Source organism: Falco naumanni, chromosome 10 (assembly GCF_017639655.2).
Source record: "Falco naumanni isolate bFalNau1 chromosome 10, bFalNau1.pat, whole genome shotgun sequence".
Classification (NCBI taxonomy): domain Eukaryota; kingdom Metazoa; phylum Chordata; class Aves; order Falconiformes; family Falconidae; genus Falco; species Falco naumanni.
Genome location: NC_054063.1, coordinates 31374817 through 31402012, shown reverse-complemented (window position 1 = coordinate 31402012; position 27196 = coordinate 31374817). Strand labels below are relative to the sequence as shown.

The window sequence follows — 27196 nt, the reverse complement described above, 5'->3', positions numbered from 1 at the left end:
AAATCATAGATGTTATCTGCTCCTGAATTGCTTTAGTTTTGTTTAAAAATAAAACCTCAACGTTACTTATTTGGAACTTGAGCAAGTAGAGGAGCTGAAATTTATGCTGAAATGAAAGTAAAATTACCTACAAAGCTACAAACGTAGAAGCTATACAGATATACAATTCTTAGACCTACAGTACAGATCTTTTAACCATATTCCCAGCCAGTAAAAAGCTAAACTATCTTGCTCACAGTTGTACTGTACAAAAATAATGGTGTAAATTATGTCAGATTAGTATATTTTGGGTTACAAAATGACGTTCCAAGTTCCTGATTCTTGTTTCCCTTTCTGTTCAGCATTACTTGCGTTCCAGGAAGAAATGAAACCATTTTGAATCACAGTTAATTCTCAGTCAGGATTATTTTTGTAGCTTTAAAAAAAGAAAGGAGAAGCAGCAATTATGCTAAACAACTCAACAACTATCCAGAACATTTAGCACAAAACAAATTCAGGCATACTAAAAAAAAAAAAAAAGATTCAGTGAGCATTAAATATTTAATAGAGAGCCAGCAAAGCTACTGTATGGCTGGATCCTGTTGGGTAACTGGACCCGGGTGGATCCTCCCCTCAGTGGACCCAGCCGAGGCCCTGCTCAGCACCGCGGGGCAGACACCCTGTTGCCACATGGGACCCAATTTTTATTTTTTCTTCCAGTGCTGGTCTCTGGGATGCCATGCCACCCTCTGGCTTTCACCCTTTTCTTCACGAACTGCTGGGTTTTTTTAAAAACTGGTATGGTTTTCCCCCTGAATTCCAGCTAGAAAGCCCAACGTCCACAAGTTTAGGACTTCAAAGCACTCTGAATCCCCTTCCTATTTCAATGAGGGGAAAAAAGCAAAAGGTACTTTCTTAACACCTTTCCCCCCACTTTTGCCTAGCTATACGTGAGGGAAAACGGCTCAGCTCTAAAGGGGGTGATAAGGAGCCGCTTGCCACCACCCAGGAGGGCCACTACCCCGGGACTCCTGAGGAGAGCAGACTAACCAGCATGCCTCGTAGGCTTAACGAGTACACAGCTCCCTGGCCGCCGCTGGAGCTGCGGCGGGCAGAGCCACCAGATAGGCCTGCCCGGATCAAAGGCAACCCCGCCACCTTGCTTCGGTCAGCAAGAACGCCCTCAGCCCAGCCCGCCCCCCGCACCGCCCGGGCCCCACCCGCTGGGGCCTGCGGCGGTCCCCCGAGCAAGCCCCACCCCCCCGCACACGTGATTGGCAAGGGGCCGTGTCACTCAAATCGTCCTCCGTCTCCCGCCGCAAAAGCTTAAGTGCCGCCGAAACACCGCGGCCTTAGAAACGGCTCTTCCAGACCGTCTAACAATTAGTTGCCAGAGCTGCCAATCATAGCACTCTTGAGTTTGATTGGCCAGCATTCTGAAGAAGGTGGGCTCTTGGGGCTGGCCGTGTTTACCGTGCGTGAGGTAACGGCTGTGGAGGGGTTGGGGGTGGTGCCACTCCTTTCGGCGGGGCTGCCTGGGCGTGCGAGCTATCACCGCCATGCGGCTCCGCAGGAAACACAAGAGCCCGCCGGTGCTAAGCCATGAGTTCGTCATTCAGAACCATGTGGATGTCGTATCCTGCCTGGTGATGAGCCTCCTGATGGGGGTCGTTTTTGAGGTACTGGGCGGGGCGAGGGGGCCGGTGGCTGCCGAGCCGAGCAGCGCCTGGTCCTGCTGTGGGTCAGCCGCGGCCGCCCTTTCGTTTCCCGCTCCGGAGCTGCCCAGTACGCCCCGCCCGGCCGCTTCAGCCCCGCTGCCAGGCAGCTCTGCCCCACCCTCCCCGCCTGCCTCTCCCCTTCCCTGCGGGGTTATGTCCGTTTCTTCGCTACACTGAGGCCTGACTCCGTGACACCCTGCCCGGCACCCTCCTCTCTGTGCCTCGGCTGTCTTCTGAGTGCAGCAAGTGCCACCCTCAGTCCTGCCCTAGCTCCCTTACTCCCCAGTGCCTTCTTTACTGAGTTGCCATCGCCAGCTCCTGCTCACCACGCAACCCTTTTCTCATCTTCTATCACATTGCTGCGCTTTTCTCGCCTGGTTTTCCTTCATCTCCACACACATTTCGTTCCTAGCACCCTCCCATAAGCTCCCTTTTACTCAGGTGCAGTCTCCTGAATGACAAAGCTTCTCAAAGCCCCCTTGCTTAAACCAGTCATTTTATGTCTCTTCCTTGTGTTTATTGACTTTTGTTGCCCTCTTGCTCTGTTCCAAGGTCCACGTGGTAAAGCAGTCTGGAAGACTTATAAAGAGGGTTTTAGACTGTTGTTTTAAGCATGCTTAACCACATGGTAGTTAAAAACTGCTAGTCACCCTTTTGCACCATGGCTCAGTCTATAGCCGTCATCAGCTCAGCTCCCTTAGCGATGGATAATCTGAAGAAAAATGTGGGATTAGACAGTCTCGGCCTAACTTCTGAAATGCTCTTTGCCTTTGTATTTGAAAGTTATTGTAAAGTTTATTTCCATGTGCGAGCTGCTTATTAGTTTCTGGGGTGATGGATTAGGCACCTCTCTTAGGCATCATTTTCCTACTTTCGGGGCAAAAGCTGTGTGTGTGTGTGTGTGCTGCTATGTGAATACTTCATATTGGTGTTGAGTATGGGATTAGTCTTGGTAAATAGAGTTTAAACAATTTTTTAAAATTTAATTTAAATAGAGAAACAATTTAAATACTTTACTGAAATATTGTTATTAAAACTTAAATACTTCACTGAAATATTTCAACATTTCCCATCAGTTGGATAAGATTAAAAATCAGATCATTTTAAATTAAAAATACCATTACATTCTGAGATCCTTACATGTAGCTATTCTGGCACTTTTTTTTTTTTTTAATATGTCTTGAACCACTTCTGAAATCATTAAGGATACTGGACAGAAATAGAGAAGGCGGTTGTGGTGGTCAGATAATTTCCCTCTGAATGGTGGACAAAGGCAGTGCTGAGATATAGTAAGTTCTGTCATCTATGGAGGAGTACGTCACAACAGTTAAAATATGAAATGCAGAACTCAGTTGTGGGATTAAACAAAATAGCTAGGGGCTTGACAACTGAGGTGATAAAGGCTTTAAGAAACAATGTAAATGTCTGCACCTGGCGTAAAGTAAAACCAGTTTGGGATCGTAAATGGAACTTTTTTTCATTGTAGAATTATAGAATGGTTTGAGTTGGAAGGAGCCTTAAAGATTATCTAGTTCCAACCCCCCTACGGTGGGCATGGACACCTTCCACTAGACCAGGTTTCTCAAAGGCCTATCCAGCCTGGCCTTGAATACTTCCAGGGATGGGGTATTATGTATCTTTATGTATGGCACTTCTAAAAAGATATTGCTCTTTTTGCTGTTAAAAACAAGTATGTTTTCTGGAGTTCCATCTCTGAGTTCCATTTGTCTTAACTCAAGCTTGGTGGTTTTATTTCTGTGATTCTACAGGTATTGGAAGGGACTGTGCAGGTCCCCTGGGGCAAGCATTATTATTTTGATGAAGATGGTTTGTTTTAGAGGAAAAAGAGTGAGTTTAATATTAGTTACACCCAAGGATAGTTAGCAAATTCATTTCTAGTCAACATAATTCTAAAAGTTCAAATGTCGGCTAGACTTCAGTGTAGTTTGTGATACACTTTTATTGTGCTTGTTTGAATATATATTCTTATATTTATTATAGTTTAGTTTAAACAGCTGCATGTCCTTTTTTTGATGCAAAAATTACTTTTTGTATTGAGACACCTTTCATTTATTATGCAGAGGAATAGTGGTGCTATGTAACAGGTTAGACCTCTGTGTTACACCTCTGCCTCATTCACTGCAGAAAAGCATACTGGAATTACTTGAATGGAATCTATATTTCTGTGGTTCACTGTCTAGGTCTTACACCATCTTTATAATGGTAATGCAGTTTGCTAAACACAAAAAAACTACTCCTGTTTTTCAAGTAAATTTTGGTGACATTTATCATGATTTTATGCTGAATGCTTTGTAAGAGTTACTGAACTTGCCTACACAGCTGTTGTGTATTTTCTTTTGGTCTTGATTTTCTCTTCATAAAAATTGAATTTATTTTTGTGTTTTAAGTTTGAAGCACTGAAGGACAACTTTTTAAATCAGTGCTTTTCATGGCATTTTTTCCTTATGGTGATTTCAGATGCATCTGTCAATGACAAATTTCCAAATCTAGCCCATGGTACCAAAGGTTATACGCTAATAAGCTAAAGAATGTGTAAATGAAACTTTTCAGAGTTGACTACCTGTTGAATGATTTGCTTGGGCTTATGTAGTACTGTAATAAATACAGGGTTTTCTTTTCTACATGGCATTCAATTGCCCATATCCATGAGACCATCCAAGAAACAATAAGTATGTTAAAATTAGAAATTAGTCTTAGAATGTCTTAAGTTCCAATTATAAGAATTTCTTTAAGAGGAATTCTTATACTTAAGGTTGTTTATCCACCTTAATTGTACTTTCCTGTACCTTAACTTTGCTGATTATTATGAGGTCTATAGATGTGTATACAGAGATTCACTATGAGACTGTTGCTGTGGGTCCTGAGTGATGACTTACTGAAAGCAAGTATGTTTGTTTTAGTTAAGTGCTGATGACATCCGTACCTATGTAACTATCTATATTTTCCCTGTCTTTCAGGAGCAGTTGGCACTGAATTTTTTGCTTTTAATTCCATGAACATTTTAAGCTGGTATTGATACTGTGGCTGCTTATTCTCCCCATCAAGCACACAAAAGAACTTCAGTAGCTGAGCAGTGCAGCATATTAGGAAATTCATCTGTGTTAAGATTAACAGGGTTTTCTCTTCCCTCTTGTTTTGCTGGGTCAGTTTCAACTTGCGTAATTTTCCTGCCCAATTCACTACACCACTACTTTTGATGGTAGTGTGGGACAGAGACAAGAAGCAACTGGCAGTGAAAAGAAAGGCAGGATGGCTCATTTTGGTGGTAGTACTGGTGTACAAAAGGTTAAATTGTTCATAGAACTGCAGTGTCTGTCATAGAACTGCAGCGTCTGAAAGTCGATTTCATATGCCAGAAAAATTGGTACTTTTGTTTTCCTTAATGAGACTTCCTCTTAAAAGCACTCTTCAGTATTATGACTCCTCCCTGTACTGCTTAATTTCATAGATGTACTCCCAGTGTATTGAAGTGATTTGCTTTCTTCTCCCTTGTTTTACTACAAAGGATCTTCTTTTGCGTTGTTATGTCTCTTGCTTACTTTGTAGCTGGATAAATTAATGCTTGTTTTATATACTCCTGAATATCTATGAAGATAATTTTAAGAGAAAGCATAAAAGAAACATACAAGGATTTATTTTATTTCAGTTTTCAGATTATGCATTTTGTACTTCTCTGATTTATGAACTAGATAACTGGGTGCTTGCAAACATAGTAAATCTATCTGCTATTGACAGTGTAGGATGTAATTCCATCTTGCATTTTTTTGCAGCAAAGGAACCAGGGTTTATTGGTGGGTTTGTTTGGGGTTTTTTTCCCTCCTTCCACTTACATCCCTGTGTTATAGCTTACCCTTCTTTCAGTCGCATCAGCACAACCTTGTTTTTGAAGTTGTGCAAACCAGATAATGAAATCTAAATTAAACTAAGCAAACATATTTACCTCTTATCACTTGGAAGTACGGTCATATAGTAATCCACATTATAAACAGTTCCATTGTTACAGCCATGGGCGAAATATACTGCGGTATGGGAATGGGAAGACATTTTGAAGAGATAGGGATGGCTGAAAGTGTTGGGGGGTGGTTTGTGGTTGTTTGTTTGTTGAGTTTTTTTTAAACAGAACATCGCTTTTTTAGTATCTTGCAAAGTTAGGCGAAACTTTCCATCTGATTTAATTTAGAGAGTCTTTTAACTTTTGAACGAAATGAAAGCCATTTACACATCTCAACACTTTAAAATGTTACTTAGTAGAACAGTGAGTAATTTGATGCATAGCTAAAAGAAGGTATTTCAAGTCCTGACCCTATGCAGCAAATGTTAAAGGATTTGGAACAAGGTGAGCCTCCACATCTGTTGGAGATGAATAACACTTTCAGGACCTCTCGGTTTTAAATCATGTGTGGGAGAACATTTGTTGATGGCATAATCTTCTAGTTTTGGGTGTTTATAGTCTAGCTTGTTTGAAAAATCTGGTACTTTTTCGTTGTTTCCTTTTGAATTTCAGGCCACAACCAAGAAGGCCATCATCTTTGTAGCTGTGCAGTACAATGTCACCTATACCATTGGTAAGATTAACTCACATCTTTTTCTTTTCTTCTTCTTGTAATGCAAGAGTTCAACAATTAAAAATTACTCTTTCTTTGTTTTTCTCTCAAGTTTTCAATTCACTCTCATAATATAGTAGAACTCTCATATTTATCTGTCTGTTTTTGGGTTTACTAATACTATATTCACTGAAACATTCTAGTGTTTTCTCTACTGCTGGTGAATAATACTGGGTTATTTTTCCCATAGTTAACACTGCTGTTAACTTGCATCTTAATGTAAAAAGCATGCATTCTTTTCAGTTTTGATGCACTCAACGGGAGTTATCAAGTGACAGAATATTTTGGTAATCTTCTATGTATCTGTTGTTTATTCATGATTTCTTACATCTTTAGTAATGGATTTGTGTTTATATTTTAAAAATATCACATGGTTATTCTCAAGTAACTGATATTGATTCAGTCATGCTTTTAAATAACAAAGAGAGAAGTACCGATTCTTTTTTTCCGCTAAAAAAAGGGGATTTCTTTTTTTTAATCTTTTGTACCTGGTGTACTATATACAAGAGTAGTAAGCAGCTAGTGGAATTTCCTTATTTGATAACTTAATTTTTCTCAATAGTATTGATAACTTTCAATTCTTTCCAGGAATTAATCTGCACAATGTCTTGGAAAAAATAGGTACTGTGGTAGAATTATTCCAGATGGGGAACTAAAGTCCAGAGAAATTAGCACAATCTATGACTTTTGTTCTAATGGTGTCCAAACTGGAGACCTCTGTGCTGCAACTGTTCCAAATAATTTAGCACTCTCAGTGCATTTAATATGTTCAGAATAATGCATTGATTAACTTTGCTTGCAGTAATGAATATTTATAATTTTTTGCAAATGTTTCCTGAGATGTTTGATGTTGAACACTTGAGGTGTACACAGTCTGTGGACTTCTGTTTTATTGGTATTTAAGCAGCATCAAGTAGAAATCTCCTGTAGTAGAGACAAAAGTGAAATCCATATGTCAGTTACAAAGATGCCTGTGATGTGACTTCTTCACAGTGTTTGGTGCATGTATGTATGTGTATATATACATACATATAATGGAATGAACAAGGTAGAGCTTCCTTTAGTTTTAATAGGAGGTGTGGATGAATTGTTCACAACCAATGTTGAGGTCTCAACTCTGGCCCTCTGAATATATTGCTAGTGAAGGTCCATTTTGAAAAACAGTGCTAGGCAACAGGCAGAAATAGCATTTGATATGCAGTTGTTCATCCATTGTATCACAAGCTGCTTTCAAATATAGGAATAGAACATCTGACCCTGAGAGTTATATGGATGTCCTGTGCATTAGGACCTTAATGTACCAATCATGTTACAGGAAGCAGTAATTGCTTCCTTGACACCTTCTAGCCTAGTTTCCTTTAGGAAAAAGAAAGTTGTTAGATGTCTTTATTTCTGCTGTTTTGCATTTGGACAATGCAGTTTGACAAAGGGTAAAATAATGCTAACAAAGATAACAAAATTCCTTGAAGTTTATGAAAAATGGCGCATATATAGATAAGAGACATCAAATTAATGCTCTCTCTTAAGTGAAAGCAGAGGAATATGTTAGACGTGATAGCCTGTAAATCAGGGTGGGCACAGCTCTTGATTAGTTGTAGTACAAGTTCTTTCTTTTCCATTGCAGTGTCTCAGATGCATAAAGAAAAATGAGGTTGTAAGAGTGTGAATGTTCCTTTTTTTTATTTTATTTTGTTTTTGATTTATGGGAATGTACTACTAAGTCTAGGGAAATTGGTACTTAACAATGAGTTGAACTACTAGGGATACTATCCTTACTATGTAGTTTCTTTTTCCCCACATAGTCTGTCATGCTTCTGAAGATGGAATCTCATTTGGTCTCTGCCAAAATGTAGAGGATAGGGTGCTGTTGTGTGGTTTTGTTTGTTGGGTTTTATTTGTTTGCTTGTTGTTGTTGTTTTTGTTTATTGTTTGTTTTCTTTTCTGATGCCCTAGGGGAAAGAAATGACTTGAAACTAGAGCTCAGTATATACTACTCTCAATAGTTTGTTCTGGGCTTATAATTATATAATTGCATTGAAGGAAAAGAAGTTCCAAGTTATCTGATCAGGCATAAAAAGTAATCTTCAAAATGTAAAACTTGTAACTAGTATCCAGTATCAATTTAGCATAACTTCCAAGAGCAACTATCACTGCTGCCCTTTTTCAGTTGCACAGAGTACTCCTTCATAAGAATGTAAAAATACACACTTTTTTTTTTTTTTTAGATGACAGCAATGAGCAATTTCATTTTTATGACTATGGTCCAAAAGACATTGCCACGATCTTCTTCTACATGCTCATAGCTATTAATCTGCATGCTGTAATCCAGGAGAACATATTAGATGTAAGTTTATTACTGGAATATAATTTACATTTATAAACATGTTATTTTTAGCCATCAGTTGCTAAGAGTTTTTCTTCAAGTTAAGAGTAAGCTATGGTACGAGGAATGGTTTAGCCTGTAGAAACCCTGTTTATGATCAATCCTTTTGTTCTTTGACAAAAATGCAAATAGACCTTAGTTGAGTGGTGAACCTCGTAGTATTAGGTTAACAGTTAAGACTTGATGATCTTAAAGGTCTTTTTCAACCTAGATTATTTTATTATATTTTTATAGTGATATTTCCTCAATTTATTAGTGGTATAAACCACTGAACCTTTCTTTCAATCAATATAACTTATATTTTTGTGTAAAAACAGACGTTAACTATTCATGCCCTACTCAAAATATCTGTGTGTGACATCTGTTGCATTAGATTTGAAACATATATTCAGAAGATGGAAAAAATGAAAATTACTGCAGTGGTGGATTTATGTTTGTCAGCTGACTTTGCCTCAGAGAGGGAGCTCAAACTTCATTGTGTGTTCTTTTACACCAACTGAGCTGCAAAGTCAAATTAATTTGTTAATGCCATTGTGAAAACTATCTGTTACTTGATGGTCTTAGAATATCTTCACAAATAGGTCATTTGAGCCACAGAAGCTCAAAGGGTTTTTAAGTGTGCAAAGACATTTGAAAAATTTAGCAATATGACTGTGATTAGAGGTGGGGTGGGGGATTGTCTGAATATATTATCTGAATATTTTCCATGTGAACTTTACCATAGTGAGAAGTCTTGTTGAAGCAAATTGTCTTACAAATTGCTGATCAAAGTCTTAAATGGTGGGAGCAATGTATTTTGGTTGAAGAATGGGAGATGTGAGAAGAAAAAAAAAAAAAAAAATTCATGAGTGAACACTAGCTCCCAAATACCTTTCTTGTTTTAGATAATACATTTATTGATCTGCTTTTTGTTTCTAGAAAATTAATAGACGTCTGCATTTGTCGAAAACGAAGCACAGCAAATTCAATGAATCGGGACAGCTAGCATTTTTCTCCTTATTTTCATTTATATGGGGATCAAGTATTTTGAATGCAGTAAGTCACTCTATTTGCTGTTTTTATTTTAAAAAATACATTTAAAGTATTAAGGTCCTTAAATCAGTGGCCTTTTTCTTTAGGAAGAATTCGCGATGGACCTAACCTCACTCTGGACAGAGTATCCCCACTGTCGTATGCTGTAAGTCTTCTATTTTCAATTGGAAAAAATCTGATACGGCTAATCACTGAATGTTTAACCACCCCATACTTTAGGAAACCACTAATAAGGGAGTGACATTCATACCTTATAAGAATGAGAATTAGATGAAAATACTTTCTTCTGTCTGAAAACTGCCAACTGTTTTATTCAAAGGTAATTTTAGATGAATTGAACATCTTTCCAAGAGATCTGAGAGATACTTGTATGTGTTCTTAACTTTCTTTCACTTAACCATGGTAGCTGAGTTACAGTAAAAGTATTTGCAAGATGGGATATAAAATAGGACTGCTGAATTCTTTTGTACTAAAGAAATGTGTTTCTTGGAGACTGAATTTTCAAATTAGAGGGGATTTATAGCTTGAGTATTTTTTTCCCCCTAAATTAAGATGACCTATAAAATTGTGATATTTGTCTGGGCGCACCCTGTCCCCATTTCTCTCCAGAGTGTGCTAGAGGGTAGGGGGGATAATACATGTTTTTTACGAAGGGAGTTCTGCTGCTCACAGAATAAATTGTTTCTGTGTGTTAGGTTATTTGGTGTTTTTTCTTTCCTACTGTCCCAAAAGGTGATTCAGACTTGCTATCAAGAAGATTATGGATGCTAATTAAAAAAACTGTCACCACAGGGTTGTTTTGTATTTGCGGCATGTGTGATTTAGGAATCATAAACTATAATGAGTCAGAATGAATTAACTTAAGATAATAAAATAAAATCTTGTATCTCATCTTGAAAGCTTGAAAACTTACCATCCCGTGTTTTCTTAACCTGAATTATTGTGTAGTTTTCAGGTAAAGTTCTTCTATATTTGCCAGATAGCCTATTGGCTTCATGCACTGCCAGAGCTATACTTTCAAAAGATCCAAAAGGTATGGAGACAAGCTGTTAGTACTGTTAATTAAATATCTATTCTTTCAAATTATTCGGATCGGTATTTTCCTTTATATTAACTGTATCAATAGATACTTATTCATATTTATATGTCCAGTTATTTATATATTTTTAATTTCTTGCATTTCCTATCTGATGTAGTCTAGGTGGGCTGTAGTTTTTGATTCAGATAGTCTTTCCAGAAATTTATACGGTAGTGTGAAAAATAATCAAACCTAATGAATGATCTGATTTTTCTTTGGAAAATATAGTTAAACTATAACAGCATTTATTATACTTTCTCTAATTTTAGGAAGATATTCCAAGGCAGCTATGTTATATTTGCCTTTACATTATTCATATCTCTGGTGCCTATATATTAAAGTAAGTATTTGCAATTTGCATATCCATTTTGAATAGATAGATCTGTTGTCTTCATCATTTCATTAAATTTTTTAACTTTTCTGTTTTATAGTTTTCAGCGTTTGGGGCTAATTCTGATGGTACCTCACTATTTAGTGGAATTCATTTTTCATGCCTCACGTCTTTTCTACTTCAGTGATGAAAACAAGCAAAAAGGGTAAATCTTATATGTATATATTAAAATTCAGAACTTTGCTTACTAATTTCTAATAAGTGGATTTGCATGTATGTAAAAGTACTTAGATAGCAAACATCACTTGTACAATGTCCACTATTACCTGCTTTGAATTCACAAGTAATTGTCATTACACAAAGTCAAGGAAGCAAATACACCATTTCACTGTCATGATCATAAGGTTTTGCTGAAGCTTTTGCTAAAGTCGCATCTTGGATACCTTTGTAGTGCTTCTGACTCTGTAAGTTCCCTATTTGCTTAAATGCTCATAAATGTTTGTATGTAGGGACACTTGTTTTTAAACACAGTTAATCTAAGAAGTAATAAAAGCAGCATTCCCTGTAATGCAGGTCTCCCCCCTTTTGGTAAGATGAGAAAGTGAAGTAACTGTACAACAGAGAAGGTGATGTCTCAAAAGGTGTAGCTGATTATGCAATTATGCATCCCCTGAGTAAGATTCTCAACCATTCTGAGATTTAATGGGTATAAAAGTAATGCATTTGAGAATGGGAAGAGATGAGGAACTGAGATATTTAACTGAGGCGTGCTAGGAAGGATTGGATATGTTTCACCACTTGAATGTGAAGACTTCTGGAGGTTCCAGTTTGAATAAAGCAGCCTTGTCCCATTTATGTGGCTTTGTCTCATATTATTTCTTCCTTTTCTGAGTGACTGCTCAGCTGGAAGAGATTATCATGAATGCCTTGCTTTCTTTCATGCAATCCCTTATATATAGGCAGCTTCCCTTGAGGCAACATAATGCTGCTGCTCTTTCTGGTCTTTTCACAAGATTCATTTGTGTTGCTCCTTAAAGCTAACATTTTAAATAGGTATGCTGTATGTTCTTTGCAAAAAATCAATGTTTACTGATGCAAATCTGGAAAGTGGGAGAAAGTTATCTTATCTTTCACTTGTATGTCGTATTTAATTGTGAGATTTTGGAGCTATGAGTTTATCTGCTTTTCATTATACACCATCCAAAACCATGAAGGCTAAATATACTGATTAGGAGAACATATTTTTCCTGTCTTATGAAGGCTCTAATGGTCAGATAAGCAACTATGTCTGTCTTCAGCTGGAAATCAGTTATCCCATGTGCAATATTACCACAGTTTAAATAACTCAAAATGGAAATTGGTTTTCATAGCTGATGAATTGCAGAAGTATTTGGGGCATTTTATTTCTATTACAACATGTAGAACCTATAATGTAAACAGTAGAAGCAGTACAATGTCAACTACTAGGTGTTTTTCCTAGCTCTGAATTTATTGTTTCTTCTTACGGTTCCAGACATTGTAGCTTTTCTTAAAATCTAGTTTTGGAGGAGGGTGTGAAGGGAGCTGCTTTTTAAGCAGTTTTGCTTATACTGTGAGAGATGCGAAGAACTTTTTCTTTAAGTTTGATATCAGTTGAACAAGCTGATTTTATTTTTTTTAATGGAAATCTTGAAAAGATAATTTTTTATTCACACTGGTAGTGTCTCTCTTAATCCGTTCATCAGTCACATGATAAATCTTTTTCCTATAGAAATCTTTATGTAATGCCAGTAATGATACCAATTTTCTAAATTCATTATTGTCAGCTTAATAAAACTGTTCTTCAGGGTTTTTTCCATATCATATAACAAAAACTTCTAGATGTTGAAAATCTGCAGGATGGCACATTTCTCTGTTAGCTATAAAGTGAAATAATTGTCATTTGTTACTTATTAGCTATCTGATTACCTTCTTTTCTTGTCCTAAAAATGTCTGGCTGTTATAAATTACATATATTGTCCTGATCTTCCAACTGTTTAATAACTTTAGCATCAGCTTTCTGGCTTTATAGCATCACCATTATTTATAAGTGGCTTACAGCATGAATGCCTACTTGAGATGCAACTTTTCCTTAATTGTGCTTTCTAGTCAAAAGGTTGTGTAATGAGGCAGGACTGAATGTTTGCAGATGACCAAGTTTTTCTGTAATTATTGGTCCCCTCCATGGATATTTCCCTATCATTGCTGAGATAATTTTAATGAAAAATTCTCTGTATGTTTGACTTCATTGAAAAGAAAGGGAGTAAAAGCAGAAAGCACATTAATTTCAATATTTTGTTTTCAGATTTACCATTTGGGCTTTGCTTTTCGTGGTGGTGCGTCTTTTGACCCTGACTTTATCTGTCCTCACATTTGGATTTGGTTTGGCAAGAGCAGAGAATTCAGATTTTTCCATAGCAGACGGAAACTTCAATGTACTCCCTGTGAGGTATAAGAAGGCTAGTAGACATTCATGCTTGTATAATGTGGCATTTCAAAAGAACTTTAATAAAATAATCCAGGGGAATAATGTGTTTTGAAGAATTTCCCTGGATGATGTTTTCCTCTTGAGTATTTAAGGGAAGGGAAGTTTTGTTCTCTTTTCTGTCTTCTTTTCACAAAGTAGAAACAGTATGTATGGAAAATAGGAAGGGAAAAAAAAAAAGAAAGAAAAAAGAAACTTATTTTAACTAATGTTTGATAATTATCCAAAATGCCTAGGATAATAATCTCTAATGCCACTCCCCCTCCATGTCTATACTGGGCATAGTATCATTAGGTGATATTAAGACCCCTAAGTTTTTAATTAATTATTTGTTTGGCGCTTTTCTGTAGCATTTTTGTCTATCTTTTATTCTTGCTTGTTAATTTTAAATTTTATTTCTTTTTCAGCATAAGCTTATCACTGTAACATTCATCCTTATAACTTAATGCCTGTAATCAAATGTGTGGGAGGGATTTTTGAATCTATGTGATTTCTCATTCATAGATTGCTTGGCAGAAAGGGCTTCAATGACACAATTTCCTATCAGCCATTGAAAGCTATGGTCATAACTGCTTGATAAATCTGATTGCTTCTAGCAATAGACTTTACATATGATTTCCACTGACTTCTTGTGTGACACAGCTTGTCTTGTGTAAAGCTTTCTGATACATCTGGTTTCCTATCGTATGAAGACTTTAATTGTTTCAATAGTAGACGTTTGGAGAAAAAGTAAAATAGGTACAGATTTTCAGACTATTAACAGTTAACTGAAACTTTTATCTAATGTCTCCAAAATCTCAAATCTTGTTAGGATTGGCTGCCTGGCTACTGTTTGTCTAACACAGGCCTGGATGATGTGGAAATTTATAAATTTTCAGCTGAAGAAATATAGAGAGCATGTTAATAACCAGATTCCAAAGAAAAAGATAACTAACACAAAAAAGAAACGAACAAACCAGGAACCAAACAGAGGTCAGTGGCATAGTATTGTTTCTAGTATGTTTCTAGGCCAAATGTTTTTATACCAAATATATAATCTTATATCTTTTCTTTCTGTAAAAGAGCAAAATTATCTGTCTTTTGACATGCAGAGAATATTGATAATATAGCTTCTTCAAACACTGGGGCATGTTCTTTAATTCCATATTGCTAACAAGACAGCACAGAGAGTGCTAACTGTACTAATACCTGGGTAATCTTCAGGGTTATTCACTGAACTCTGTGTTAATCTAAACACAAGGAATATTTCATGAAACTGGACTTAATGATTCCAGGGTTTTCTTTCCATTTTACATCAGTTGTTTACAATGCTGCTAATATATATATATATATTTAATATCAGAAAAGAAGTATCATCTGAAATCCCTACTGTATTTCATAAATTCTGCTTCTGTTATGTTTCAGACCATTAAAGTTTCATTTGTTGTTCTATATAAAGACACATTCATATAAAGAATGTCATACCCACTGAAAAAGAACTTGAAAGGAATGTAGTAGCTGGCAAAGGACAACTAATGAAGAAAGGCTTTTTAATTAAATGATGTTATATAATTTCCAAATTCCGATGTTATATCAATTAAATTAGTTAAATGAGAGTTATGAAGATTTGGTAGAGTGAAATTTCATATTCTTTTTAGCATATATGTAAAATATGGGATAAAGTTGTATGGAAGACTGGGAATCACTTCTGAGATTTGGGTAGAGCTTTGAAAAATGCAGTTTCTTGGGAATTTGACTACAGGCTGTCTGTCTTTCTTAAGTTGATCTTTATGTATTAGTTTTTACTAAGAAGTGTTGAAGCTTTTTGCATTCAGAGGTTACTAGCTGAGTCAGCATTAGCTGAAACCAGTCGGAAGATTCTAGACCATAATGGTGCTCATAACCTTGTCTTTCTTTATCATTCCAGAGCAGCTTTTCTGCTGTGAACGTAGCTGCAGATGCTTTTCTTTGGTTCCTCTTTCTCCAGTCTTTCAGATCCTTCTCTCCTTTCTAGATGAATGACTTTATTGCTTTTCTGTGTTGTTTTATGAAATTAGTGCAATTGTTAAGTTCCCAAGATGATTGTGGTTTGGAATAGCAGAAGTGATACTAGTTTGACTTCATGTTTGCTTCAGTTGAGCAAAACAAAAAATAGCACAGGCTTTGTAGCTCTGACTGCATATGTGGAAAGGTGTTGTACATTGTTTTATTTCTACTTGCAAGAGTATTCACGCTTGTAGAAGTATTCTGAAGGAGAGTGTGCGTTCTGCTGAAGCCATTTTATTTGCAGGCATTAGCTGTGATTTCTTTAGTCTACTTAAGATAATTTTTAAAATTTTCCTGGACTAGTTTCTGTATCTTTTCATGTAAAGCAAAATTGTGTGTTTACTGTAATGTAACTTAAAATTACAGAGAACTGTGTCAATGGAGCAGCAAAAGTAGAAGGTGAAGCATCGCCAAGAATAAGAAAATCAAAACCAGTATGAGAATACAAGGTAGTATCAGAAGACAACAGTTGACAGAAGACTGACTTAAAAAACTGACGCTGCAGAACTATTATTTGGATGTCTTATTATTTCAACGGACATTACCAGGTTCTATTTTTAAAATATATTTTTTAATAACCCTACATCTATGACAAGATCATCTTTGACGCACCTGAACACAATAGTCATCTCCAAATTTCACTTTGCTTTAACAATAGAAACAGATTAATCCGTTTGAACTTCTGGTTCTGTGATCAGAAGTTACTACGTTTGCATTATGGAAGGCTGTCTAAATCTAAGTTGTCTATTCATTTGCTTTTACAGAATTAAAAATTCTGTACCAAAAAGATCTTACCACGTCTGTCTGTCTCCCCTGCCTCTTCCCTCACCAAGAATTTTTCTTTATTCATCTTACATGGAGTAAGAGGTATATTTAAAGTAGCCTGGTAAAAAAAGCAAAAATTTTCTATACTTGATTTCTCTTTAAAAATTACAGATTTAGAGCAAGGGCAAATTCTGACAGGACATCACCAATCTTCTTTCAGTATAAAAGTGAGACTAGTGTTCAGTAAAGGTGGAACTTGTGTGCCTTGGGAAAAATGCTAGACTGTGCCTGTTGGATTTTGCAGTGGATTGTACTGTCTCGTATGGGGCAAGGGGAAGAAAAGTAGCCAATTAACTTGTAGTATTTTCTTAGCCCTTTTGAAATAAAAGACAAGACTTCCAAATATTTCTAAAAAGCCAGTATTTCATGCTTGCAGTCACGTGCCAGATTTTTTTTCAACCACATTTTTCTTTAATTTATTACTGACATGTCTTACACTTCTGAGTCTATGCAGAAGGTATTTAAGGAAGGTGCTCAAACAACATTGCAGTGAATGTTTCACGAAGCGTAACCTTTTTTCTTTCTTAGCCTGTAGATAGTAATTCATTTTAGTCTGACTCAAGGGTTTTATGTCTATGAAGGTATTAATTTGCTCCTTATGCGAACATTTTATATGTATATAATTTTAATATTAAAATGATTATATTATGAAAAGATTAATGGTATTTTTGTAACTAACCCTTATAGATCTGAGGCTAGCATCTCAATGTTGGACAAGTTTCATAAACTCACGTTCTTATTTCCCATAACTTTCCCTTTGTGCAAATAGACTGTAGGAATATTACATTAATTCACATAAGCCTATAAATTTATACTGGAAATGTTTACCATGGAACTAGAATACATTTACATTTGCTAATATTTTTGATAAACTTGTATAGTAATGAATTCCTTGTTTGATAGAAGTACCATCTTTTGAGCAGTTTGGGAGAGATTTGCTTAGCCTTCAAGTATTTCTGAGCATGCTGCTCATAAGACAATGTTTTCTTTGATGCGTACTGCAACTGCAAGCTTACAGACCCTGTAGATTTCAGTGTGTGCACACCTAAGTCACCAGGCTCTCAAAAGGGAATCCAGACAGTGGTTTACATGCCAGTATCCAATTCTAGGCACTTGAATAATCTGATTATGCTCTTAAATACTATTATTGCATGATACTCGTGATGGCCATTTCAAAGAAGCTTGATCATTTTTCTTTAAAGATAGTGTATTTTACTTGAATTATTATTTTAGAAATACAAATACAAGGCAAGTATATATATAACTGCTATTATATTCCATGTAGACATATATTTTATGTAAGAACTTCCTCTTTACAACATGATGAATTTTTTTTTAGTTGAAAATTGCTGTCTGTATATTAAATATTTGGATACTTAAAGTACCACCAAAAGCATTACATGAACTCTAGGCTTGTTATTATGAAGATGTTTCAGAAAACTTTGCAACAAAAACTCTGGTTTAATTTATTTAAAACGCTGTTCTTTCAAATTTTACAGTGTAATTACAGCTGTAATTTACAGAAAGCTGTAAAGAGAGTTCCACGGAATTTACCAATAAAGTAAATGGGCAGGTTGGTGTAACAACTAGTTTGTTAACAAAAAAGCAAGTGTGTAGGCTGTTAGAAGTTAATCGAATTAAAGCAGTGTTTCTTAATGACTTTTGTTCATTTTTCATTGGCTTGCTATTAGCAAGTCTGTGAAAGCTGAAATGCAAAGTGGTTGTTAAATCAGATGATGATGGAGATGATTTGGTTTTCTTTAAATATAATTTTTTGTTTCTGGCTGTGTGGGAATGAGGAGTCAGAAAAGTAGACTCTGGTGAAAATAAGGAATTCACAGGATTACTTGCTTAGATGTATTTCAAGCAACCTCTTCCTTTTCTAAATTTACAAGACTAAGATAATTCTTATCTTATCTCTGCAATTACTTTTTAAAATCCTTCTACACTTTTAAAATTTGTTGCTTTGTTCCATGAATAGAAAAAAGTGCCACATTCGGGAGTTGTTACATGTGTTAAGCACAATATTTTATAGGTTAAGTAGAAGACATAGGTCATCAACCACGGATTCTCAAGTGCTTGACAATTTATTTTGAATTGCAGCTTTTAGAAACATTGCCAGAAATGTCTAATGTCTTTCAAATCGCTTTTCTTTAACCAAATACTTAAACCAATTACAAAACGCTCATGTCATAGCAAGATCTGAGGTCAATCCAGGCATCTTGTTATGACATCAATAAAACAAAATGCACAGTAGAATTTTCATACAGAAGTGCTTAGCCAAATGAGACCTAATTAAAGCCAAATCTAAGCCAAACATAATGACAGTACTGCGAAGTCATGTTCATGCCACAGAGGGTCTTAAAAAAATCTTTAGAAACACAGGTCCTAAGTGCCATGAAACAGACAAGTCAGAAAGCCAACACTTGAGGTCTAGGATAAAGACTGCATATTAGGGTTGTGTTGTGACATTTGTTGTGTGGATTTTTTATTGTTGCTTGTTTTTTTGTTTGTTTGTTGTTTTGCTATTTAAATATGGCTTCATCGGTTTTTTTGAGAAGCTGACTGTATTTTTAACTTTTTTCAATATTCTGAATGTCACACAGAGTAACTATCAAATTTGACACCGATTTCTTTGTTTCAATAATGTAGCCTTTGCTGAAGCTGCATAAAATGTCAGCACAGATATTGAAGCATGTTCCCTAGTGATGTAATATTGTCATAAATGATCCTGTTAAGCTCTCTTTGTATTTAAGATTTTAATTTATGTAAATCGTAAGACTCTCAGAGCAACTGTATGTTGTATCTTGTCACAATCTAATTGTAAACTTAATTCATGTCAAAGGTCCTTTGCAAGTAGTCATGTGCACATCAAAACATAAAATATTACTGTGCATCTGCTTTGTTGGGAAACCAAAATTATATCCTCTTATTTTTAACCTTCCTTTCCTCCTAGTGAGTATATAAGAGTTGTTTTATTTCCTGAATATCCTTTTAAAGATAAAAGGAAGGGCATGTTTTAGGCAGTGCAGAAAAGCTTATGTCACAAATCTGTATCTCTGTTTTTGAACTGTATAATAGGAATTATCACTGTCCTTGTTTTAAAAGCAGAGTAACAAGAAATCTTTAGCTGGTACTTCTTACTGAGGCTTTGAGTTGGCCACATGAAGTGGAATAGAATGGAGATTGTATGGTGGTGGCACAGCAATGCGGACAGTAGCCTTGCTCTTGGCTGCTCCTGTTCAAGTCCACTAAAAACTGAAATTATTCAGAGTAGGTTCTAAAATAGCAGGATGTTTTCTGGTAACTGGAGTTTTAAGCAAATTCTGAAAAATGCTAGAACTTCTAAAAGCTCAGCCTTGTTGAATGCTATGTTACACTGTAAATAATTATTTTCATTTTTTAATTGGATGGAGGAGGCAATGTTTCATCTATATTTGTTTCTTATTGTTAGAATAGGCTGCTGTATCTACTTAAATTGAAAGCATGTATGTATTGCCTTCTTAAACTATCTGAATCTTGACTTTACCACAAAAAAATTCTAGTAGTTAAATGGTAAAACAACACCGACATTAAACTATGAAACTTAAGTGCTTAACTTTAAGCTTTAGTAGCTGCAACTGAGCTTAAGAGTTTACTGGCCATGACCAAGAGAGAAATGTTTACAAACTAATATTGTTGTAGCATTTATTTGTTACAATTATCCTTAAAAGTCTTATATAAAGTTACTCTTTCAGTGAAACCAGCAAAGTACTCCAAATTACAGTGAATAATGTGTGACTGACTGATTGCAACAAATACACTGTTTTTAATTCTCCTTAAGATGCATTTTCTTTTCAGTTAATCGACTTGCCTGTCCTTTTTCTGGTTAAACCATTAGTGTTTAAATGCATTGTTTTTAAAAAATGCATTATGAAAAATGAATATGCATAAATATAATTTAATGGTTGTGTAAGCTAAAATTATGGTTTAGTGAAAGGTTGCTGAAAATATACATTTTGCTGAAACACTAGTTCATGTCACATGTTCTGTTTTATATGAGGATTTGTTGATTTGTTTAATCAATAATCCATAGCATAAGAGCCATATTTTTGGTGTATGTAAGGTTCTGCTCATTCATTTGATAAGATATTGATGTAGAAAACTTTTTCCATTTTAAAAAAATAATTGTTCTGTCATGATATGTTTCTGATGCATCTGATTTTACTCCAGAATTTTGTTTAATTTCCTTTGTTACCATTAAAGAATCAGTTTTATTATTATGCTAAACCAGTTACTCTTTATAGTTTGGTCAATTAAGCAGATTAGCCAGACAAACTGGATTGCTAGTCTAGGAAGAAGTTATGTATGTACTTTGGATTTACTTAAAAAAACCAACCACAAATCAAAATATACTCAAGTTCTTCAACAGTGTTGGTTTTCTTTGCTGCTTATTCAATGTCAGAATAACTTTTCTCTTTAGTCCCTGTGATGTCTAGATGGTATTTTCAGGGTCTTTTGTACACCAGATATTCTCTTCAAGCCCGCTCAAACAGTCTGCAATCAATCTGCTGCAAACTATTAGTTGGCGTACATAAAAAATATCACAATAATAATACAGAAGTTAAAGGAAGTTAAAATTTTGCAGTCATCAAAAAGAGCCAGTTTAGGCCAAGAAAACCTGGTGGCAATGTGACAAACCTTAGTTCTGCTTAACCTAGTTAGATAGGTAACCCAAGAATAAAGTTTCTTTATGAATGTAAAAAAAAATCCAATACCAAAGATTTTTTGCAAGTACTTTAGGTTTGGGGGAGCAGAGAGGGTTGTTCTCTCATGTTATTTGTTTCTAATTTGGGAAAGGAAAAAGAGATGGAAAACTATGTTTGTTCTGGAGTGTTACTGGAAAATGTCATGGCCTGGAAATGTGGTGTTTTTTTTTTTTTTTTTTTTAATGGGGATGTTGTTACTATATCCATGCAAAGCATTAAAAAAAAAAAAGGGGAAAAAAAATGAAAAAAAATCCTAGCAATAGATGGAATGGGAAGAAATCTAAGCTTATGTCAGACTTCTTGTAAGGAGTGCTTGACAATCATGGTAGGTTTTTTCTGTGTCTGAGCAGATAGCAATTAAATAGGCTGAAGAAAAAGGATGCTTCTCTTGCATTAATTGTCCAAACAGAAATTGATCTCTGAAAATTCAAGAGACAAATCAGTTATGTAGAGAGATGCCCATGTGGAATAGAAAACCTATTTTGGAGAAGACTAATAGGTGATGGAAAATGATTACTGACGGGTTATTGTCACAATAAAAACGAACTGGTAGTGTCCAAAAAGCAAGGTATGGGTCATGTTTCCCTAAGCCTGTGTTTCCATTGGCCTTTTTTGACTGAGAAAATGTTGGCATGAGATTGGATTTCATTGGCATATTACACAAATTGAGCTTAAAGGCAAATATGTCTCTTGTGTACATCTCTGGCCAAATTTATAATACATTTAGGTTTCTAAAGACCGCTTTAAAAAGAATATGCACCAGCAGGTGGAGCAAATAGATAAAAAAGTTAAATGTTAGAGTTCTACAGCTATATTTATGATCAGCTTTTAAGAAAAGTATAAAAAAATTAGGGAGGTCTTACGCATTTTTATAGAGTCACATCTCAATGAAAAATGAAAGCACTTTTTATCACTGTATTCTTCATTATATAGAGTCAGACCTACCTCATCCACTCATAGTGGAAGAAGAGAACAACCTGCAGAAGCAGATAACCTGGAATGGGGGAAGTGGAATCATGGAAGAGCAGATCTCACATTTTCAGGAAATGCAACAGGACATCATCCCTTTTAAGGTACTCCAACAACACAAACTTTTTTCTGTTATGATAACATGATAGGGGATCTGTCCTTACCAGTTGGTTAAATTTGAGTTCGTAAGTACAAACAGACATTTATAATTGGTAACTTCTCGTGTAGTATACCTGCAAGGTAAGCTCTAAGGTGGAGCTTGTTTTTCCAGAAATTGACATATTTGCATTTCTTTTATCTCGGGATTTTTTTGTTTGTAATGCTTATTTCAGAGGTAGCTGGAGGCTCATGTTTTACCAGTAACTTGCTCATGGGCGCCTAACATAAGTTTGATAGATTTTTTTAATTTTATTTGGAATTTACTGGAAGGTGTGCTTAATGGCTTTACTTGTCTGTCCATCTTGAATATTAATTGTGGCTATGGTCTTTAATGAGCTCCATATGAATAGCTTGGCAGGACTTAAGTCTGTGCTTTTTCATTATTTCACACTTTATAAACTTTCAAAATAAAAAGAGCATTTTTGTATGGCTGCTTTATGAGTACCTAAACTGAGGTATACTGTTCTCCACAAACCCTATTTTAGTCTGCAAAGTTTTAAATACTCGTTTAAAAAAGTTTATGAAGATAATATTTATGCAAGTGAACCGTGGCGTAGGAAGGCTGTCTAAGTTCCCAGCCCTTCGTATCCTTGCCTTGCTTTTTTCCAACAGCAAGTGACCTGCTGAGTTAGTTTGAAAACCATCTTTGACACATACCCGAAGCTGTTTGCACGTCATTAAACGTTCACTTTAACAGACTGCGTTTTCCTTTATGGATACGGGGGAAAAACGGTAGTTGGTGTAGCAACGCTCCGCAGGCGTTCCTGAGCTGCGCCTTTCCCCGCGGCGCTGTGTGCAGGGCAGGCACCCCGGCGTCCTTCAACCCGCCGTGCACACAACCCCCTCCGCTACAAGCACCGTACTGCTGCGACCCCGTGGCCCCCGCCCGGCGGCAGCGCTGATACCGGGCACGGCGATTGCCCACTTCGCGTTTCACCGGCGGGGGGGCACGCATGCCTGCGGTGCCTGGCACTGGAGCTTCCCCCGGGACCGCTTCCCCCGGGATCTGCAGGCGAGCGGCGGGACCGGGCCGCGGCGCGGGAAGCGGACGGGGCCCCGCCCCGCAGGGGCCGCTGGGAGCGGTGGCGGAGCAAGCTGCCGCGGCCGGGCGGGAACTGCAAGTGCCGTGATGCCCCGCGCGGGGCGGGAGCGGGTCCCGTGAGCGCCCGCGCGGGGCCGTACTACAGGTCCCACCGTGCCTCGCGCCGCCCGGTGGCTCCTCTCGGGGAGGCTGGTTCCTATTTAAATCTAGGCAGCGAGGAAAATGGCGGCGAGAGGTTGAGTGTGGGGGAGACGGGGAGAAGGAGACGTAGCCGAGCCTTGGCTCCTTTCCCAGGTGAGTGGGGTTTGGAGGGAGGGAGCAGCGAGTGGAGGGAGGAGAGTTCGCGCTCGTGTTCCCCAGCTTCTGGCGCTGGGGTGGGACTGGGATGGGTGAGGGAGGGCTGCCCCTCGCCGGGGACGGGAGCAGCCTGGGGCTGGCCCTGAGGGGCGGCTCTCTCCTCTCCCGCTCGCCCCCCTCCCCAATATGGATGTGCCTCCCTGAGGGGAGGCGGGCGGGGAGCGCGGGCGGGTGGTGTGTGAGGAGCAATCCCAGGGCTGGGGATGAGGGGATTCCCGGGGCAGCGCGTAAACGCCGTTACCTCTTTCTAACCATTGTAACTTTAGCGCTGAGTGTAGTTAGACGGGGGAGTGTAGTTATTCCTGAGGGGGCGGTGGGCGCCTGGCGTGGAGCTAAGGCTGCCCGTACGCGGGGCGGCGCGGATCTGAGCGGGGCGAGTTCGGGTGGAGGTTCCTCATGGAGCGGCGGGACCGGGGGTCGCTGTGGATTTGCCTTTAGAACCGCCTGAGCCTCAGGCTCCTCAGCCGCGCCGAGGCTGCGCGGGGTGAAATACCTGGGCTAGAATGGCCCCATCTGCCGTTCGGCCGGGTTTATCTGATACTGAGGCGGTTCCAGAGACCTTCATATCTGCATTCTCCTGCTGATCATCCTGTAGCCTCGGTAAGTTTCAGAGGTGACTTCTCTTGTCTCCGGTAACAAGCGATGAGAAATACTGCAAATAAAAGCTTAATTTCCATGCCTCTTACCCATTTTTGCCTCACAGCTGCAATGAAACTGTGCCGTTCGGGGATGGAGATGAGAAATAATTATTTTCTCCTGAGGTCACTAGGAGAATACCATTGTAGGTGTTACTCGTTCTGGGGTATAAATGGGGTGAATATGGGTGGGGATTTTGTCTGAGGTTGACATAATTCCCAGAGTCCTCTTTGTTTGATGCTAAAGTTGGTTGTTTGTGGTTTCTGCTCCTACTCTTAAGCACAGTCAGGTTTCCTTTCAAAAAAGGAGCTTCCCACTTTGTCAGCTCATCCAGTGAGCACAGTTTTAAATCAGTCTCTTCTAATCAGGTAGTACCTCCTTGCTCTTTAACCTATTAAGAAAAAAAATATCTGATTCTGCCTTTAATTCGTTTATCTGAAAGTTGACAGAAAATATTATGTTGGATTCTATCTGGAGTAACAAGAAAAAACTGAAGCAGGTCTGGAAGTGTGAGAGACAGTATTGTCTAGCTACGTGGTGTCTATAATACAGTTAAAATGGACACAAAATAAGCTTAAAATTCTGTCATCGCTATTTAAAAAATAAATATTTTCTCATGTAATATTTTGGACTTATAATGAGCTGCTACACATGAGACAAAGATGTGTATGTGCTAAATATATATACAAGATAGCTTCATAATTACAAATAGTGTCGGAGTGAAAGCCCCAGCACAAGAGCTTGGGTTTAGAGGAAACGGACAAAATTGCGGGTTGTGGTTTTGGGCTTTTTTGGTGGGTTTTTTTTGTGTGTGTGTGTGTTGTTTGTTTGTTTTAACTAGACTGCATGATAACATACAGTAATTGTATATACTCTTAGCAGTTGTTGTAATGGGCTGTTTAACTGACTGTTGTTCAGAATTTCATTCAACTCTGTTAGTACTACTATTTTTTAATTTTTTTATTTTTTAATTAGTACCAGTGGATTTGCTGCTGTGATATGAAGATAGAGGTTGGGAAATAGAGGAAGTGATAGCAGACAGAATAAACCCAGTGTTCAGGCTCGCTTTAAGTACCGTTCCTGATGACAGTGTGCTGTTTCCAGTCAGCTTTTATTTAGCATATGAGTTGTGTGGGGTTTGGGTTTGGTGTTTTGTGTGGTGGTGTGGTTTTTTTTTTTTAATTCTTCATTTGAAACCCCTATTCACCTGGGCTTTGAATTTATTAACTTGGAAGTTTGCATTGTCTGCTTATCAATTCTATGCATAGTATCACTGAGACTAATGTATAGTTGAGACAAAATTCAGAATAGGAAGGAGAAGGAAATCTATTTTACAATAGAACATGATCTTTTGATCATGGGCTTTTTTTCATTAATAATAGACAAGAAATCACAGTCAAAACCTTCAAGATTAATTTCTGTGTTACAGTTGCCTAGAAAAGGGTGTCTTTTTTTTCTTTTTTAAAGAACCCTGAGAATGAAGTGGTGTCTAGGTTATGTTTGTCTGCAAAATCAAGCCATTGGTAGCATGTAAAATGATATTGGACACTACAGTCTGACACTGGAGGTTGCTTCAACTGCATTTAAATGAGCCTCCCTCGAAGAGGTGATCTTGAATGACTGTAGGATACAGGAGATTCTGCATTATATTCATGGAAGGTTTTTGATTTTGAGTGTTCAGAAATATCTTAAATATTCTTCTGACTTGTTTTTATACTAAAAAATGGAGGGGAGGGGAGGAGTAGTGTTCTCTATGCCAAGGACATGAGAGGGTGGTGAAAAATATCTAAACCTGACTGCTGGGGCAGCATGCTTGTGTGCTTTTTTCTCTGACAAGATCTATTGATGTTTCTAAATGTAGTGTATTAGGAAAGAGGCAATTGTGATTGAATTTTACTGATACTGATTTAAATCTGCTATGGATTCTACTTCCACTTGGATTTTTATATGCTGCATTTAAGGGAAGATACATGAAATTTTTTTTACCCCATGTAAATGGTAGGTATACTTCAGATGGACCCTATTACTTTAATAATGCCTTTAATTTAATTGATGACTTACAGTTGACAGTTATCAATAAGCTTATTTTCTTTGCAGTGGAAGAAAATTACCTTGCCTCCAAACACAATTGCATGAGGGATTTTTAGTATTTCGTGTGCAGTATCTGGAATTATTGTTGGTGAGGTTTTATGCTTTTAGATGTAGATGCACATTTTTCTTTTATGTTGTCTAGAGCTGGCTGCATTTCTGACACTGTACAGAGGTAAGAAAAAGGCACTTGCTTAAGACAGCATGCTATTTAAATGACAGGGAGAAGAGGGCAAGGGGGCCTCCATTGGTTTTACTGCTCATTTTCCTTAGGCTCTAGAAAGTCAGGCTTGTTACTGCTGCTGCTGAGCTTAGGATATGGTGTATGTCTCTTACTGCTAAGGTTGTGACTGCTTTTGCAATATACTTGAAGAGTCAGCTCTACAGGTATCTAACTACTGTTAAGTGTTCCCTGACTTTGTGTGGTTTGTGTGTGGGAGTTGTTGGTTTTTTTTTGCTTTGATTTCATTTTGGTCAGGTTCCCACCTCCACAGCCCCACCCCTGACTTTGTCACCTTTACTGTTAAATGTGAGTATGTTAGGTCAGGTGTAGTCAAACTGTTTGTCTAACTTTCTTTGTTAGGTTATGCATCATTGCCCTATTGGAGATTTTAGAGGCTTTCTTACTATTGTTGAGTTCTTTTTGGAAGATTACTAACATAACTTGAAGTCTAAAACCATAACAACTGCATTTCATG

General features: G+C 37.4%; 2 protein-coding genes across 6 annotated transcripts in view; both read left to right on the top strand.

Moving 5' to 3' along the window:
• The first annotated feature begins 1442 nt into the window (after positions 1–1442).
• On the top strand, positions 1443–20907 carry LOC121094650 (translocating chain-associated membrane protein 1-like 1). Of its 3 annotated transcripts, none has more exons than XM_040608570.1 (11): positions 1443–1462; positions 6223–6283; positions 8548–8666; positions 9624–9740; positions 9824–9882; positions 10686–10770; positions 11085–11155; positions 11247–11351; positions 13470–13613; positions 14461–14621; positions 16041–20907. In XM_040608570.1, the coding sequence occupies exons 3-11, from the start codon at positions 8616–8618 to the stop codon at positions 16112–16114; spliced, it is 867 nt and encodes a 288-aa protein (XP_040464504.1). In that variant the 5' UTR covers positions 1443–1462; positions 6223–6283; positions 8548–8615; the 3' UTR covers positions 16115–20907. The 3 variants fall into 3 exon arrangements, with proteins under 3 accessions (XP_040464504.1, XP_040464503.1, XP_040464502.1); XM_040608568.1 differs by lacking the exon at positions 1443–1462 and adding an exon at positions 1474–1658; XM_040608569.1 differs by lacking the exons at positions 1443–1462; positions 13470–13613 and adding an exon at positions 1473–1658.
• Positions 20908–23574: 2667 nt separating this feature from the next.
• NCOA3 (nuclear receptor coactivator 3) overlaps positions 23575–27196 on the top strand; it is an 85128-nt gene continuing 81506 nt past the window's right edge. For all 3 annotated transcript variants that reach the window (XM_040609307.1, XM_040609306.1, XM_040609305.1), the window contains exon 1: positions 23575–23711. The gene's annotated coding sequence lies outside the window, so the exon portion shown is untranslated. The remainder of the gene's footprint in view (positions 23712–27196) is intronic.